The sequence below is a fragment of the Oncorhynchus kisutch genome, linkage group LG16, assembly GCF_002021735.2.
Source record: "Oncorhynchus kisutch isolate 150728-3 linkage group LG16, Okis_V2, whole genome shotgun sequence".
Classification (NCBI taxonomy): Eukaryota; Metazoa; Chordata; class Actinopteri; order Salmoniformes; family Salmonidae; genus Oncorhynchus; species Oncorhynchus kisutch.
This window is the reverse complement of record NC_034189.2, coordinates 41,021,134-41,038,714: the sequence shown is the minus strand read 5'-3', so window position 1 is coordinate 41,038,714 and position 17,581 is coordinate 41,021,134. Positions and strand designations below refer to the sequence as shown.

The 17,581-nt window shown below is 43.2% G+C and overlaps 1 protein-coding gene across 1 annotated transcript; it reads right to left on the bottom strand.

Moving 5' to 3' along the window:
* Window positions 1-719: 719 nt before the first annotated feature.
* LOC109906717 (mitogen-activated protein kinase kinase kinase 2) lies at window positions 720-17,188 on the bottom strand. The gene is made up of 15 exons (XM_031792416.1): window positions 16,770-17,188; window positions 13,125-13,204; window positions 12,782-12,900; window positions 12,529-12,669; window positions 11,085-11,198; window positions 10,616-10,712; window positions 10,270-10,400; window positions 9,567-9,646; window positions 9,284-9,444; window positions 8,921-9,133; window positions 8,583-8,731; window positions 8,377-8,508; window positions 6,463-6,592; window positions 6,025-6,202; window positions 720-5,075 (listed from the first exon to the last, which is right to left on the bottom strand). Exons 2-15 carry the CDS (start codon window positions 13,174-13,176, stop codon window positions 4,856-4,858), a joined length of 1,917 nt encoding a protein of 638 aa, XP_031648276.1. The 5' UTR covers window positions 13,177-13,204; window positions 16,770-17,188; the 3' UTR covers window positions 720-4,855.
* Between the last annotated feature and the right edge of the window lie 393 nt (window positions 17,189-17,581).

Sequence of the window (17,581 nt, the reverse complement as noted above, 5' to 3'; positions counted from 1 at the left end):
TCTGTGGGCCCCCCCGATGTTGAGGGTCAGCGTGGTAGAGGTGATGATGCCTACTCTCACCACCTGGGTTCGGCCCGTCAGGAAGTCCACAATCCAGTTGCAGAGGGAAGTGTTCAGTCTCAGGGTCCTAAGCTTGGTGACGAGCTTACAGGGACAATGGTGCTGAACGCTGAGCTGTAGTCAATGAACAGCATTCTCACCCTAGGTATTTGTCTTATCTAGGTGGGTCAGGGCAGTGTGGGAGTGACTCACATAGACCTGTCACTAATTGTTTCACAAACTCAATCCTACATTTAGTTTCTTGCCCTAGCACTATACAGCAGGTTCAAATAATCAAATCTTAAATGAGTTCATTTGAATTAGCTGTGTAGAGCTAGGAAAGAAAAACAAACATGCACCCCTTGAGGCACCCAGGACAGAGTCTGGGAAACACTGCTAATAGCTCATACACTTCACATGGAGTCAAGAAGACAACAATACAGTTTGATAAACTATTAAGTTTCACTGTTGTCCATTACTGGAAAAACTGCTTATACTTGCCTGTCAACAACATGCCCATCCTAAAAGGCTTGCATGATGCAATCAGACCTGTAGTAGGCCTGTCCAAACTGCCTTTACAAAATAATCTACTGAAAAACAGGCTAAATAATGTTTTTGTGTGTGTGTGTGTGGGGGGGGGGGGGGGGGGGGGTAAAAAAAGAAGAAGTAAATCTTAGAAAAACAGGTGAAATAAATATATTTTATTATTTTCATTGTCATCATAATTATTAACACATCAAAGTGCCAACAGACTGACAGTCTCCCGACCCTTTTCCATCAAGAGGTCTCCTCTCTTCAGCATTCATTTAGAGGAGCCAATAGGCCTTAGCCTGGTCCCAGATCTGTTCTGGTTTACTCCATTGCTGTCATTTGACAAGCCAAAACAATGAGTGTCATGGAATTAGCATGATGGCACAAACAGATTGGCACTCAGGCTAAAGGCAATGGGTCTCCTGCCACCATTGTACCTCTCCTCAGGATCCAACCATGCATAAAATCTCCCATTTAAAAATTAAAAATAAAAATATATATTAAAAAATTATGCATACCACTGATATACAGTTCTGATATAAACAGGCTTATTGGTCACAAACCAAATAGAATTATAAACATGGCTTCTTTTACAATACACATAAAACAAATGTGAGGGATATAAGTGTAATCTTTCTTTTTAAAAAGGGGTACATTTTTCAAATGTATACATTTGTACATTTTTTATTCTTCTTCAATTCTATCTTCTTTTTTTACAGTCTGAATGCTCAAGGCATTTTGGCCACCCCCAGTGTCCTTTGAGCACAAATTGCAGTACAGACACAGTCGCGCACACAGTCACACACACACACGAGAGAAGTGCTTACAGCACCTTGGAGTGGCAGCAGTGGCTTATAAAAAGCACATATTGTACCATATTGGTGTAGTTCGTCTGTATCTTGTTGGTTTTCAAGAAGCAGGGGAATACCATGTGGTGACTTATCATACCGTATTACAGTTCACTGCCTATTACTTTAATAGTCTTGCCCGAATCCCAAACCCACCTGTCCAATCCTCTCAGATCTACACAAATAGGGAGCAGGGGCTAGGGATTGATTGGTTTGGGATTCAGGCCTCGTCTACCATCACTAACTAACAGTCCCTCTGAGTGGGGAGGTGTAATTAAACCAAGTGGAGGACAGCCACCCAGTCTGTGTTCCGAGTTAGAATAGACTTGACTTCTCATTTCAACAGGGGAGTGTGAGGCCACCTGGTGGTGAGAATGAAGCATTACATTCCTGACTGTAAGATCCTTGTGCAACACAACCACACGGAGTCAATCACATACAACACGTGCGCACGCACGCACACACACACACACAGAAGCAAAAGTATTACAATCAGTGTAAAAAATCTGTATAGTCTCAAAAAATGTGCAAAAAAGGTCATCGCTAACAACAGAAACACAAGACAGACTATGCTCAACAGAGTAGAAGTCCATCGTCCCAATGAGTAACCTTGAAGAAGCGAGCGGTAGAGAACGCATTATGTACCAGTTTTAAATAGTGCATATGCGGTCCTCATTTCTGGTGAGAGTTGATCTCAGCGAGTCCCAGTGCTAATGGAAATGTTCAGTTTCATTTTTTACAGGCAACGCAATGCAGGAGGGTAATGAAGGGGTCTAGCTTCTTGGGAACCAGCTTAGCTGATGTGAACACTCACAGGTTGCCATTTTGCTTCTCAGACTAAAAGAAAACAAGAGTCAATAACCTTTCTTTTTCTTAACCAGCACTTCTTCAGCACGTGAGAGAGACCGGATTTAGTCACTTGTGGTGCTATGGTTAAGGGGAGAAAGTTCCTAGGCAATGATGGGAGAAATGCTCCATCATTTTTCAGGCTAGTTGATCAGTAGCCTGATCAACTAGCCTGAGTAGCCTCACACAAAAGAGCTTGTGTTTCCATACCTTGAGTACCTATGGGTTAGCTTACAGGCAATGACAACACCACCCCCTGGAGTCAAATAGACAGCCACTTCCATCATGAAATTTAAAAAAACACCTATCCTACTGCATCTAGAAAATATGGGTCAAATATATCTGACATTCTCTGAACCTGGCAGCACAAAACAGTTGGCACTGCTGTGATTTTCGATAAGTCTACTTGTCAGTAATGTTGAGGTGTGGCTGAGTACAGCACTGAAACTAGGGATGGACATGGAAAAGAAATGTCTGAGTACTCTCAAGCAAATAATTGTGTGTACTGGCATTCAAATACAAAACAGGGCTGAAGGCAAAACAAGTTTGCAGTATGCCATCGATTGCTTCAATTCATGGGTTTTTAATGCTATATTTTCAGTGCACTTGACACACTCCAAACAATAAAACACATCTTAGAGTTTGAAATGTCATTTGAACCTGCTAAATTGTTGCATTTGCAAATTTCCAATGCAAATCTAGAATCGAGTCGTCGAGCCCATCCTCAGCTGAAACATACTGAAAACTGCTCTGGTGTGTGTGTGTGTGTGTGTGTGTGTGTGTGTGTGTGTGTGTGTGTGTGTGTGTGTGTGTGCCAAAGGAGTGTTTGAGAGGAGACATGACACAGCACATACTACTACAACATACCAGTACTTTCTTTCCCAAGGCATAGCAGGGCAAGAGGGCACAATAGTACCAGATGGTGTCCAACACTGTGGAGTATAACTGAGTATTCACCAGCACTGTCGAGTATTGATTTAATTGCAGAGCTTTTTGCTGAGTACTGTTCAGTGCAGTAGTATCTTAGTCAAGGTGTAAACTGGCTAACGTAGAGAGTGCTTCAGCACAAAGTAGTACCTGATAATAACATACAGTATGCCTACAACTGAGTAACAAGCATCCTAATTGGCTAGCGGTTCTCCACTCTTCCTGTTTTAAAATGCCATAATGTACATTTTACCAATCAACTAAGGCCTGCCTAAACTTTGAGCAATCAACTGGCATCAGTACAACACGGCCAATCACAGAGCTCCGATGTATTTCTGTTAAGAACTGAAGCACCAAACCCATTATGATGAGCACTCTAGGTTTCTGCTTTGGTGTGTCTCGATTGTATCTGATCTGGGGTCAGTAAGAGACCTATGACCCCTGGTGAGGAGAAGGCAGAGAACAGTGCCAAAACTGATCTAACACCAGTCTGATACAGAGAGAAAAAAGGCAGATCAGAGCGAGCAGACCAATTCGGCGCACCACTGGCTGAACCACACTGATAAAAACACTTGGATATGATCCGAACCGTAAATAGGCTGGTACCTGTCTGATGCGTAGCGAAAACGTTTCAACCAAAGACATGTTCCTACACGGCTAAAAAGGCACACGGCAAAGAACAAAGACTGGGAGGGGATTTGACAACAGACCCTGACAGACAGGCGACCTGACTGACACAGCAGACAAGACAGACAGACACTCACAATAGGTCGCAGGACAGACTGAAGTAAAGCGAGGGATCCAAGCAACAAAATGATTATTCATTTTTCATCATAGAATGTCTACAGTATAAGTAAGAAGAACCGTTGAGTTGTGGATGTTCTACACGAACTGTGAATGTGCAAGTGAGGGGGGAGCAACGTAGGCAGCAGTGTGACAAGAAGTGTGTGTGGGAGGGGTAGGAGTGTTCTCCTCACCCGGTGTTCTGGTTGTGGATTCGATACCAGCGTGCTTAGGGTTTTCTGCTGTACATTCTGGGTCGAGTCAGGACCACACTAACCACCAAGGGTGCGTTCAGCAGGACATGACGTTGTGCGATGTTCAGATCGATATAGCATATAGAACAAACCTGCCTCTAAGACGTGTAGAGTAAGGAATCGTTTCGGCTCTAATAATGCCATTTCTATCTGCAATGTTCCACAACATTTGCCTACTAAACGTGGCCCAGATTATCATGATCATCCAGATGAGAATCACCGACGTGGACTCAGTGAGCTGAAGCACAGAGTGACTGAGTCCCACTCCACAATCAAAAAGCAGGAGATATTAATCAGAAAAACATTTTCAAAAAAGGTTATTTTGTCATCTTGGTTGGGAAACTTACCCTATTTCTGAAATTAAGGTGCAACTTTCTTTCTCTAAATGAGTTCATTCATTCATTCATTCCTCCTTGCCAGTCTCCTAAAAACAGAGACGCAGGAGTTGTAGTCCCCACCTCTATCCACCTCATCCAATCACCAGATGGATACCTCCCACCAAGTCCTCTCTGGTCCAATGGGGGCTTTCTGTCTGGAGCTGGGAGGGCGGAGTCAGGGGGAGTCAGAGGCAGGGACAGCGAATCATCTAAGGCCATCTCTGGCAGTTCAGGGGTCAGGGGGAAGGGGCTAGTGAACAAAGATGTGCCTCAGAAGGTCGTCAGCCGAGGGCCTCAGCTTGGTCTCCACGAAGATGCGCTTGAGGAAGTCGCGGCCATGGTCAGAGACGTGGACGGGCAGCGAGGGGTTGGTGGGCTGGGTGGCGATCTTAAAGATGGCCGCCATGGCCTCGAACTCGGCCCAGGGGGGCCGCTGGGTCAGCATCTCCACCACCGTGCAACCCACACTCCTGGAGAGGACACCACTGACATTAGCCAACATCATCATCATCATCAACAGTTGACATGACATCCCACCAGTGACGGCTGGTGGGAGGAGCTATAGGAGGACGGTCTCATTGTAACGGCTGGAATGGAATCAATGGAATGGTACCAAACACATCCAACATATGGAAACTCCGTTCCATTAATTCCATTCCAGACATTAAAATGAGCTCGTCCTCCTATAGCCTCTCCTACCAGCCTCCCACAATCCCCTCAACACATCAAGATCGTTATTGGTTCTTATCTCACCAAGATTTACATTGCAAAAAAAGGGAGACACTTTTTCTCAGTGGCTGTTACACTCGTCTACCAGATCCCCTCTCCTTTCTGAGCACTAATTTAAAGAGACTTCATTGGAAATCATATGGTCGAAACCTCTTAACGGTGCAGTTTGGTTATGATATTTCCACAATATGAGGTCAAAATAACAGTCTGAAACTGTACAAATTGTGATGAGCTTTTGGTGTAAGAGCGGTTTGAAAAAAAATGGCTGGAATTTCAGCCTGTTCAGGTGGGATGGAACCTTTGGCCCACATTATTTATAACAATGGGATCTGATTATAATAGACCAATGACAGTTCATCTGGGTAAGGGGGTGGGCTCTAGACCATCCTATTAGCCAATCAGGGCTGTCTATATAAATATCTTCAAATGTGTGTTCCCGAACACCCACAAGATCAGACAGAGCAAGGGCGAAAGGAGGCTCAGGGAAATAAATTATAAAAAAAAAAAGAAGAGTTATTTTAATTAAATAAACAGTGATTTATTAGGCATACAGTGATGATACATTATTATTATTATTTTTTTACAAAGACTGCATGTGGGCTTTAAGTCTCAGCCAGTGGTTTGAAAGAGAAGGAGACGAGGTGGAAACTATTTTGCTGATAACTCTACCTCAGTAATAATCAGTCTTACCAGATATCAGCCTTCCTGCCATAGCCCTCTCCACTGATCACCTCTGGGCTCATCCAGTAGGGAGTACCAGTCACTGACTTGATCCCAGTTCCTGACAGACAGATGGTCTGTAGCCGCCTGCTCGCCCCAAAGTCCCCCAGCTTCACGTTTCCCACAGAGTCCCGCAGAATGTTGGCCCCTGGAGAGAAAGATGGAGGAAAAAGAGGGAGGGACAGGAAGAGGTAAGGAGGTGGTTTAGGTACATTCTCTCATAAGAAACTAAATTACCCAGAAGTCACTGCTTGAGTTACAGCAACGTTCCCCTCAATATCCATCAACATTCTGTCATAAGCACGACATGAACATGAGAACTCTATGAGTCATAATGGTTCTTCCTATCAGGATCCAGCAACATTGTATTCCAATATTCCATCCATTTATCCCCCTCTCATTCTGTACCTTTGATGTCTCTGTGGACGATCATGTTGCTGTGTAGGTAGGATACTCCCTCCAGGATCTGACGGGTGTATCGACGCGTCACGTTTTCCGTCAAGGCCCCGTACGACTTCAGCTGGTCTTTGATGGAGCCCTGGGGACAGAGGGTGACCATATGAGAGTGCAAGCAACCTGCGGGTCCATTCCAGGTCATCTTTACTGCAGCAGCGTCGCGCCGATCAGCAGTGAAACTTCACTGAAACAAATACAACCTGGAACGGAGCCTACGTCGCCACACTGGTGGACGGGGACAGGTTTGAGTTGGTCTAAGTTCAGTTATTCAAACATATACAGTGGGGCAAAAAAAGTATTTAGTTGGCCACCAATTGTGCAAGTTCTCCCACTTAAAAAGATGAGAGAGGCCTGTAATTTTCATCATAGGTACACTTCAACTATGACAGACAAAATGCGAGAAAAAAAATCCACAAAATCACATTGTAGGATTTTTTATGAATTGATTTGCAAATTATGGTGGAAAATAAGTATTTGGTCAATAACAAAAGTTTCTCAATACTTTGTTATATACCCTTTGTTGGCAATGACAGAGGTCAAACGTTTTCTGTATGTCTTCACAAGGTTCACACACACTGTTGCTGGTATTTTGGCCCCTTCCTCCATGCAGATCTCCTCTAGAGCAGTGATGTTTTGGGGCTGTTGCTGGGCAACACGGACTTTCAACTCCCTCCAAAGATTTTCTATGGGGATGAGATCTGGAGACTGGCTAGGCCACTCCAGGACCTTGAAATGCTTCTTACGAAGCCACTTCTTCGTTGCCCGGGGCGGTGTGTTTGGGATCATTGTCATGCTGAAAGACCCAGCCACGTTTCATCTTCAATGCCCTTGCTGATGGAAGGAGGTTTTCACTCAAAATCTCACGATACATGGCTCCATTCATTCTTTCCTTTACACGGATCAGTCGTCCTGGTCCCTTTGCAGAAAAACAGCCCCAAAGCATGATGTTTCCACCCCCATGCTTCACAGTAGGTATGGTGTTCTTTGGATGCAACTCAGCATTCTTTGTCCTCCAAACACGACGAGTTGAGTTTTTACCAAAAAGTTCTATTTTGGTTTCATCTGACCATATGACATTCTCCCAATCTTCTTCTGGATCATCCAAATGCTCTCTAGCAAACATCAGACGGGCCTGGCGTAAGCAGGGGGACACGTCTGGCACTACAGGATTTGAGTCCCTGGCGGCGTAGTGTGTTACTGATGGTAGGCTTTGTTACTTTGGTCCCAGCTCTCTGCAGGTCATTCACTAGGTCCCCCCGTGTGGTTCTGGGATTTTTGCTCACCGTTCTTGTGATCATTTTGACCCCACGGAGTGAGATCTTGCATGGAGCCCCAGATCGAGGGAGATTATCAGTGGTCTTCTATGTCTTCCATTTCCTAATAATTGCTCCCACAGTTGATTTCTTCAAACCAAGCTGCTTACCGAATGCCGATTCAGTCTTCCCAGCCTGGTGCAGGTCTACAATTTTGTTTCTGGTGTCCTTTGACAGCTCTTTGGTCTTGGCCATAGTGGAGTTTGGAGTGTGACTGTTTGAGGTTGTGGACAGGTGTCTTTTATACTGATAACAAGTTCAAACAGGTGCCATTAATACAGGTAACGAGAGAGTCTGTGAGAGCCAGAAATCTTGCTTGTTTGTAGGTGACCAAATACTTATTTTCCACCATAATTTGCAAATAAATTCATTAAAAATCCTACAATGTGATTTTCTGGATTTTATTTCTCATTTTGTCTGTCATAGTTGAAGTGTACCTATGACAAAAATTACAGGCCTCTCATCTTTTTAAGTGGGAGAACTTGCACAATTGGTGGCTGACTAAATACTTTTTTGCCCCACTGTACACTACACACACACACTATACACTTACCCCGGGCATGTACTCCATAAAGATGGACAGAGTTCTCTCGTTGGAGTCTCGTAGACAGCCGTAGTACTGGACGATCCGTTCATGGCACAAGTTCTTCAGTAACTGGATCTCACACTCCAGGGCACTTACCTCCTGCAGATAGACAAGATATGTTGAGTACACAGCGTACACAACTCTCGACCACACACAATCTCTGTTCCACTCACCTTGCTGGTCTCGGGACTCTCTGGGTCAAACTGGACCTGTTTAACAGCCAGCTCTCTGCCAGTGTCTGCATCGTAGCACAGGAAGACCCGGCCAAACGCACCCTGACCCAGCAGCTTACCTAGCCGCCAGTTAGTAGGGGCACGTGGAGCTGGACAGACATGGGGGAAATCAAATCAGGTCATTTGTGTGCGTTTATAAGATATACACTGGTTGCAAAAGTGCTTAGCAGCTACACGGTCAGACCAGCTATCCTTCCACCCCCACATCGGTATTCTTCTCTCCATTCTCAATTTCTCCTTTCCCTCCCTATTGTCTCCCTCCATCCAGCTCTACTCACAGCGGCTGGGTGGGCTGATGTCCATAACGGAGAGGGTGGGGTTGGGCTCGATGTCGCTGCCCCTGCGTCTGCGACCCCCGGGCTCCTCCAGGTCTGGGGTGAATATGCTGCTGCCACTGCTGGTGCTGGGAGACTGCTCTGTGGGGCTGAAACTGACCGGGGAATGGAAACCGTGGACCTGGGTCCGCCTCGCTCGGGGGAACGTCTTTCGCCCTGCAGGGGGGGGATGGGAGAGGGAGATTGACGGTAAACAACAATAGTTTCCTGTGATACTCTAAAAATAAAGAATCGGGACACCCGGATTTAAGGTTGAATTGACTGACTTTTGTTTTAGAGAGGGTGTGTTTTTGTTTGTTCCTTTACCATCACTGTAGTCCTGAAGGCCAAAGGAAATGTGGTATCGCCGTGGGTAAGTGCCCCCTTTCCCCGACTTCTCAAACACTGGAATATCATACTCTGGGTAAACTTGGTGGTTGTCTGGGTAGCTCTGTGCCCGGGGCATACGTGACTTAGGATAGTTATCACTGCAAGGAAATACAGGGCGAACACATGTTTTAAAAAACGGTTCGATTCAGAAGGTGAAATGTTGAAGGTTACCACAATGCATGCTGGCTATGTGGTTCTTAGCTGGATGTCCACGACTCACCTGTCCAGTGGGCTGTCCAGTGAGGGACAACTCCCCGATGCGGAGTTCTCTGGACTGCTCATTGACAGAGGGTCCAGCATCTAGAAAGGAGAGATTGAGTTTGTGACTCTGCTGTCATTTGTCATACTCTGAACATGTTAATTCAAATGATCATAACAGTGGTAATGAAGGACAGTTACGAGTAGGCAAGAGTGTTGGGACTAGGCCTTGGTATGACTGTTCCTGATCTGGGCCCCTGTCTCTATCCCCAGTCTCTGAGGTGAGGTCATAGAGCTAGATAGAGGACTCATCTTTGTAGCTGTGCCATTATGGCGACTGTGACAGCATGGGCATCGCCATTGAGGCCATCTCCATTTTAATGTAGTCCATTTTCATCTTTTGTGTATATAAAAAAAAAAGAGTGAAGCTAATATTTGTGATTTTACCGCCACCTGCAGTGCTGGAGTCCTGGACATAATTGTGTGCGTAATTCATTTATTATAGCCACTAGATGGCGGTGACGTAGTTTAAAAGCCATTTACAAACCAGAGGCAACCCAATTTGAAGAAGACAATGCTCTTATTAGTGGCTGATCGATCCCAACCCATAGGAATCCCCAAAAAGTTGACTACTTTAAAAATGGTGGAAGCCCTAAATGTCAATGTCAAAGCTAAAGCGGGTTAGATGGCTAGAGTCCTCTATCCATCTCTATAGGTGAGGTTACCTGGTCCATGCTTTCTGGAATGAACTCTCCCTCGCTGTTAATGCTGGTGAAGGAGCCGTTTCTGGCCACCTGCTGGAGGGCATCGGGAATGTAGCCTGGCGGGGGAGAGCTGCGGTCCCCGGAGTGGGACCCTGGATGAAAGACAATTACACACATGTCTAGCTGAAGACTTACTACTAGACTGGTGGTGAAATACAAGGTGTTTTGGATGAGTCTAATGCCATGAAGCAAATGGATTTGGAGAAAGAAATGGAAAGTATTTACTAGAAGGACAAGAGATTTAATTAAATGAATTACACACACAGATATAGTTGTCATTGAAAACACCACAGAGTTGATGACCCACCTATCAAAGCCAGCATGCTTTTATTGTCTGTGGCCCGGAAGCGGGTGTTGTCCAGGTCTTCGTGTGGGGGCAGCAGGTCCATGCTGGACGTGGAGGTCTGAGAGGAGAAATTAAACACCATCCTCCATATCAAAACAGTTTTACTATACAACCGTTTCTTTTACAGAATAAAACAATGCCTTTATGTCAGCTTAAACAAAGGTCTCAAGATGATTCATTCAAGTAAATACTCAAGAAAGTGTGCTGAACATAGTGAGCTGTTGATGGGTCAATCAGCCAGTACAGTAGTATGCTATGGATTGTGTGCGATTCCCTACAGTCACTGTGCTGTGATCTGGTCTGGGCCCATATCCACCAAGCCTCTCAGAGTAGAAGTAATGATCTAGGATCTGTCCGCGTAATCTTATTCATTATTATCCAAAAGGCTCAACTGATCCTAGATCAGCACTCCCAACTCTGTGGTCCTAACCTGAGAGGAGGCCTGGAGCACCAGGAGGATCTTCAGGCTCTTCATGTGGACGCTGCGATCCAGCAGCTCCACGGCCTTGTCCAGGTCATCCTGAGTGGTCAGAGGAATCACCAGCTGGGAGGGAGGAGGGGAGAGAACCACAGAGAGGGAAACAGACAGATCAGCTTGGAAGAAGAGGAAGAAACGGCAGCAAGAGAAGGGAGTGAAATAGAAAAGAAAGGTGTTGGTAGTTTCTCACAGAACAATTCATTCTCTCGCTCACACATGTTGATGATTGGCTTTTGGTGCTTATTTGATTGCCAGAGATCAACATTGTGACTAGGGGCTGGGCTATATGGCCCAAATATCATATCACGGTATTTAAAAGAATATTGGACAGTATAAAAGGTATTTTATGTTATGAACTATAAAAGTTCTACATTTGCTTTATGTCCCTAGAGTGGCAACACATACATTCTAAGTGATTTCAATTTGTTTTTCTCCAATCTGACTTTTTTATACTGTTCAATTCAACCCAAAATAAGTTCCTGCATTTTAATCAATTTCTGCATTTCCTGCATTCATTTGAGATCTAGTCATTAGCGGCAAACACAATAAATGTACTGGCCAGCTAACTAGCCATTAGCGGCAAACACAATAAATGTACTGGCCAGCTAACTAGCCATTAGCGGCAAACACAATAAATGTACTGGCCAGCTAACTAGCCATTAGCGGCAAACACAATAAATGTACTGGCCAGCTAACTAGCCATTAGCGGCAAACACAATAAATGTACTGGCCAGCTAACTAGCCATTAGTGGCAAACACAATAAATGTACTGGCCAGCTAACTAGCCATTAGCGGCAAACACAATAAATGTACTGGCCAGCTAACTAGCCATTAGCGGCAAACACAATACATGTACTGGCCAGATAACTAGCCATTAGCGGCAAACACGATGTAGGCCCAACTTGCTAACAAAAGACAAACTAGCTGTTTGCAGATGTAAGAAACACAAACTAATGGTGTGATTATAGAACACTAGTGGATTTATATTAAGAAGCAAAGTGAAAACATCATAGCTGTCATCAACATCATTGTAGCATGTGCAGCATTGACCATGCAGACTGAACACAAGTGTCTCACGGTTTATTGTATTCTTTTTTTGCATTTTATTGTAGTATTATTATGAATAAAAGAAATACACATGCAAGTGTCTTGTGGTCGAGGAACAACAAATGCGCTCCTTCAGGGGCAGGGGCTAGGTCTGTGTGGAAAGCCGCATGGAGAGAGATGATTCAAGCAGCGAACTATAACGGACATAACACACGGCGTATCACAAACCAAACATTCAAATACCGTTATAGAAGGTAAGGTTAAAACCCAAACTAGTCGGTACATCGTAAAATACGGTATACCGCCCAGCCCCACTGTGACTTGGTGATGATGTTATCGTGATAAGTACCTCATTGTTGGTGTAATGAAGGTCCATGGCCTGACCGAAGGCCACTTTGGCTTTGTTCCCCAGGTCATCCAGCCTGACTGGGCGAAAGAACTGCAAGATCCTCTTCTCCCCTTTGAACTCAAACTTTACTCGCACATCGTTCTGTAAAACACACACAACACACATGAGAGGAAAGGGGATGAGAAAGAGAAATGTCATTCATTGTATTGAGACTATTCTCTGATGAGTGCCAAGTGGAGGCAAGTGGACAGACCTGATTTTTGGGTGAAGAGGCCTTGGGTTTTCCCAGGTCAGATAGGGTCATGGCAGGGCGGCTAGAGCGGTGCAGTTCGGCCAGGTCCTGCATTATAGAGTTCAGCGCCTCCTGTTCATCTGTTTGGGGCAGGTAGAAAGCTCAGAACAGAAAACACAGAATAGAAGCCATAGAACATTCTCTGTTGTTTGATGTACCGTTCTTAGCCATGGAACCGAGAGTATTGCAAAGCATTCCCAGGGCACCTTAAATTATCAAATATGGCCTAATGTCATGACAGTTCCGATGTATTACAACTGTGTCTATGTGTTGGGAGAAAGTGTGTGGGAGGATGTACACATACTCATTTTGACACGTTGATTCACCCAGGAGTCCAGGATAGAGGATTCTCCCATCAAAAGGGGTTCCTTTCTCCTGTAAAATCTGAGTATTGCACACAAACAGAATGAGTCATTCACTAGCAAACTGATTCACACTAGAATCATTCTGCATTTCTAGCTAAATATGGTTTACATTGGGTCGTGCTATTTGATTTCATTCACTTTGTTACCACACTCTTTCATTTGAATGAAACTTTCTATACATAATTTGCCCATGGTCGAAGTGGTCAGAAAGTTACTTTTTGGACCTGAATGCCAAAACATTTAGGAGATCACGGTGCTTAAAGATGACACATTTTGCACACCCCCACCCTACCATGAGACATCCATGTCTTCATCACCGGAAAAGATAAACGGTTCAGTTTGATATACATTTTAAAGCTTACAAACAGGGTTGTCAAACTAGTTTAATAAAAATGTACGCGCTTTAATGTCAATTATCTAAAAACTTGTATTTTACACCCTATTTGACATCATCTGTGATGTTTGTGTTGTGCCCACCATCAGTTGAGACACAGCATGCTCTTGAATACAGGGTGGGTGTGATAAATGTACTAAAATGGGAATAACATTTTATTTTCAACTTTCAAAATGGTAGCAGAAAGATGATTGGAGGTCCACACATCAAAGAATGTTGACTTTAATGGAAATAGAATTTGTTTTAAATTATACCGTCAGTCCTCCATAGGAAACCTATTGAAATCACAGAAATATAGATAATAGAACCGACATTGCCATTTAAGTTGACATTCGACGGTGGGTGGACCAGCTGCCATCTTTGTGGCAGTAAATGGAAGTAAAAATGTCATTTCAATTTAAATGCCAATGATGCACCTGTTAAATTGCAGTGGTCTGTAGGGGTATGAATTATATATCTATGATTGACATGACACCCAGCCTGTATTCAAAAGTATTCTGTGTATCAACCGATGGCAGGCACAACACAAACACCTCAAATGTAAAATAGGGTCTAAGCTAGAACATATGTGAAAATGTTGTTTTTATAAAATCAGATTTGACTTGTTTTTTGATCATTGATGTTCCAAGGTTAAAAATATTTTTACTTTTTGATTCAAAATTAAGACATTTCTAAATATGCAACAAACAAAAAAATAGCAACACGCAACAATTTCTAAGCTTTTACTGAGTTACAGCTCATATGAGGAAATCAGTCAATTGAAATATACTGAACAAAAATATAAACGCAACATGTAAAGTGTTGGTCCCATGTTTCATGAGCTGAAATAAAAGATCCCAGAAATGTTCCATACGCACAAAAAACATTTACCTCAAATGTTGTGCACAAATTTGTTTACATCCTTGTTAGTGAGCATTTCTCCTTTGTGAAGATAATCCATCCACCTGACAGGTGTGACCAGTTTTGTCACAACACAATGCCACAGATTTCTCAAGTTGAAGGACCATGCAATTGGCATGCTGACTACATGAATGTCTACCAGAGCTATTACCAGAGAATTTAATGTTCATTTTTCTACCAAAAGCCGCCTCCATCATTTTTGAGAATTTGGCAGTACATCCAACCAGCCTCACAACTGCACACCACGTGTAATCACACCAGGCCAGGACCACCACATCCAGCTTCTTCAACTGCGGGATCGTCTGAGACCGGCCATCCGGACTAGCTGATAAAACTGGGGAGTATCTGTCTCATTCTGATTGGTTGGGCCTGGCTCCACAGTGGGTGGGCCTGGCTAACAAGTGGGTGGGCCTATGCCCTCCAAGCCACCTGCCCAGTCATGCAAAGTCCATAGATTAGGGCCTAATGAATTTATTTCAATTAACTGATTTCCTTATATGAACTGTAACTAAGTAAAATCTTAGAAATTGTTGCGTGTTGGGTTTATATTTTTGTGCAGTAGAAATTCATCAGGCCATAATCTATAGATTTCACATGACTGGGAATACAGATATGCATCTGTTGGTGACATATATCTTTAAATTAAAAAATTTAAAATGGGCCTCGGGATCTCGTAGCGGTATTTTTGTGTATTCAAATTGCCAATCAAATGCAATTGTGTTCGTTGTCCGTAGCTTCTGCCTGCCCATACCATATCCCCACCATGTTGGAGATACTGCCAAATTCTCTAAATCGATGTTGGAGGCGGCTTATGGTAGAGAAATTAACATTACATTCTCTGCCAACAAATGTTGAATAAAATGATATTTTATCATATTTCATTACATTCTCTGCCGATTGTCCAGTGGTGTTGGTCCTTCAGCTGGTCAAAATATCAACAGGGAAGTATTATTAAGCATGGGTCTGTGTGTGTGGCAATCAAAACGTGTTTGATTATGACCGAAGGCACGTGCACAAGATGGAAGTACATGCACTCATTCATACTAACAGGTCTTTTCATGGTCTTGCATGTGGCAGGTTATAGAAAATTCAACTTCAGTAAGTTAGGTAAACAATAGTTTCCTGTGGATATTTTAACAAAAAAATGTGAGCAGCTGAAAGACCAACCACACAGGCAACCGGTAGAGCAAGTTCAAATATCATTTTATTCGACATTCTGGCTGTCAGGAAAATGTCCACGATTTTGCAGTACTTTGTTTCATACTGTATACCAATAATTGGTATCAAAATCTGATTTATTTGGCAATGTAGGTGTATGTGTAATTCCACAATAACAGTGTGACAAACTGTTTCACGTTAAAATGTCAAACAAAAAACAATTACAAAGCTAAACAAACCATTGAACTTTTATGCACAATGACTACTTTTAATTTTCACAAAAACACATTTACTTGAAGAACAGTGCAGATGTAACCTTTGGTAACAGAATGACGGTTTGTGCCATCATTCTGTTACTAAACTTTGCATCTACACTGTTTTTTTAAGTGAATGTGTTTATGTAAAACGTTCAGTGGAAATTGTTAAAAGTAGCTAACGCTAGTCCTTTCTGAGACTGACAAATCTGAGTCTCAGCGTCACTGTTACTTACAGTGTAATTGCCTGTATGCAAAATTGGTCAAATGTGTGCACTCCTCTACCTACTAAAATGTTTTGGCATTCTGACCACCTCTACCATTGGCAAATATAGAAAGGTGTCATTCAAACCAAATGGGGTGCGGTCAAAAAGTGATTGAAATCAAATGGAACGAACCCATATGAGGCTGTCGTTCAAGCTATTTAGTAATGCAAGCTTATCTAGCTAATTGAGCTGTAACATTCGGATCTATGCCTATGGTCATTAGCTAGCTAAACACTGCGATCCAAATCAACACAAGACACCCTAAATTACTAGCTTGCACAGCTAACCAGTCGGTTCATGACAGAAGTTGACAGCTAGCTAACGTGTTAGTTGGTTATCGACGTAGACGTGCATCTGTGCTAGCAAACTGATATTATTTGATATTGATACTGATACTGATATTATACGTTAGATTACATCGCCTGACAGGGAAGTTGTCGAGTTAGCTGGTTAACATTAGCTAGCTAAATGTTTTCCACGATTAACTTGCTTGCTGCCGATACGTAGCTAGTTAGCTACGTAACGTGAGCCACACACACATCGTGCAAATCAATAGGTCAGGTACTTTCTTTCTGTAAATTGTAACGGTTAACTAAAATGTTTCTGATTTACCTGGGTGGATTCTGTATCTTCACTTCCTCATCCACAGGGCCAGCGACAAGAGCCCCGGCCCCACGGATAGCGGTCTTTGAGAAAGCAGAAGTTTAGAGTCCGCTTCGAACTTTACTTGAGTCCAAGGCCCCGAGTTTCAGGCCAAGATATCACTAACGCTTGTGTTGTGCAAGATGCTCTTCGACGTGAAAACTGGCAATGGCGATGTGAACTAATTAAAACAAGCATTTGAATATCTATCCGTTGACGAAAACTTAATCCCGACGTCTGTTTGATTTATAAAGCTAGCGACATGAAAACGGTTCTACCAACACAGCTCAGCTGCAATCTTCCCCCAATAATAACAGCAAGCCTAGTTGGAAGAGTCCAACCACAACACAAGTTTGTTGATGTCAGAGAAATGTGTGTGTGCTTCTGGTTTCGTCATCAAAATATGTGGTCGTTCGATTTGGCTGTCAGATTAATAACACAGACAGAAGGGGGTAACCTTGAAAAAGAAAAACAGTTATATATATATATATATATCTCTTTGTTAATAACTTGCACTCCTAGTGCTGCATTTCATAGTTAAAATGTCCATACAATATTATAGAAATCTCACATTATTCAGTTTTGATTCATAATAGGTCAGAATGCATTGCTATGCACCTCCTATCTCACTATGTGCATTGCTATGCACCTCCAATCTCACTATGTGCATTGCTATGCACCTCCAATCTCAATCTCCCAAAGTTTTTGCAATTTAACCCTGGCATTCACACTTGGGCAATACAATTTAGCTACAGTACTTAAATAATGTGTAATGTGTATGA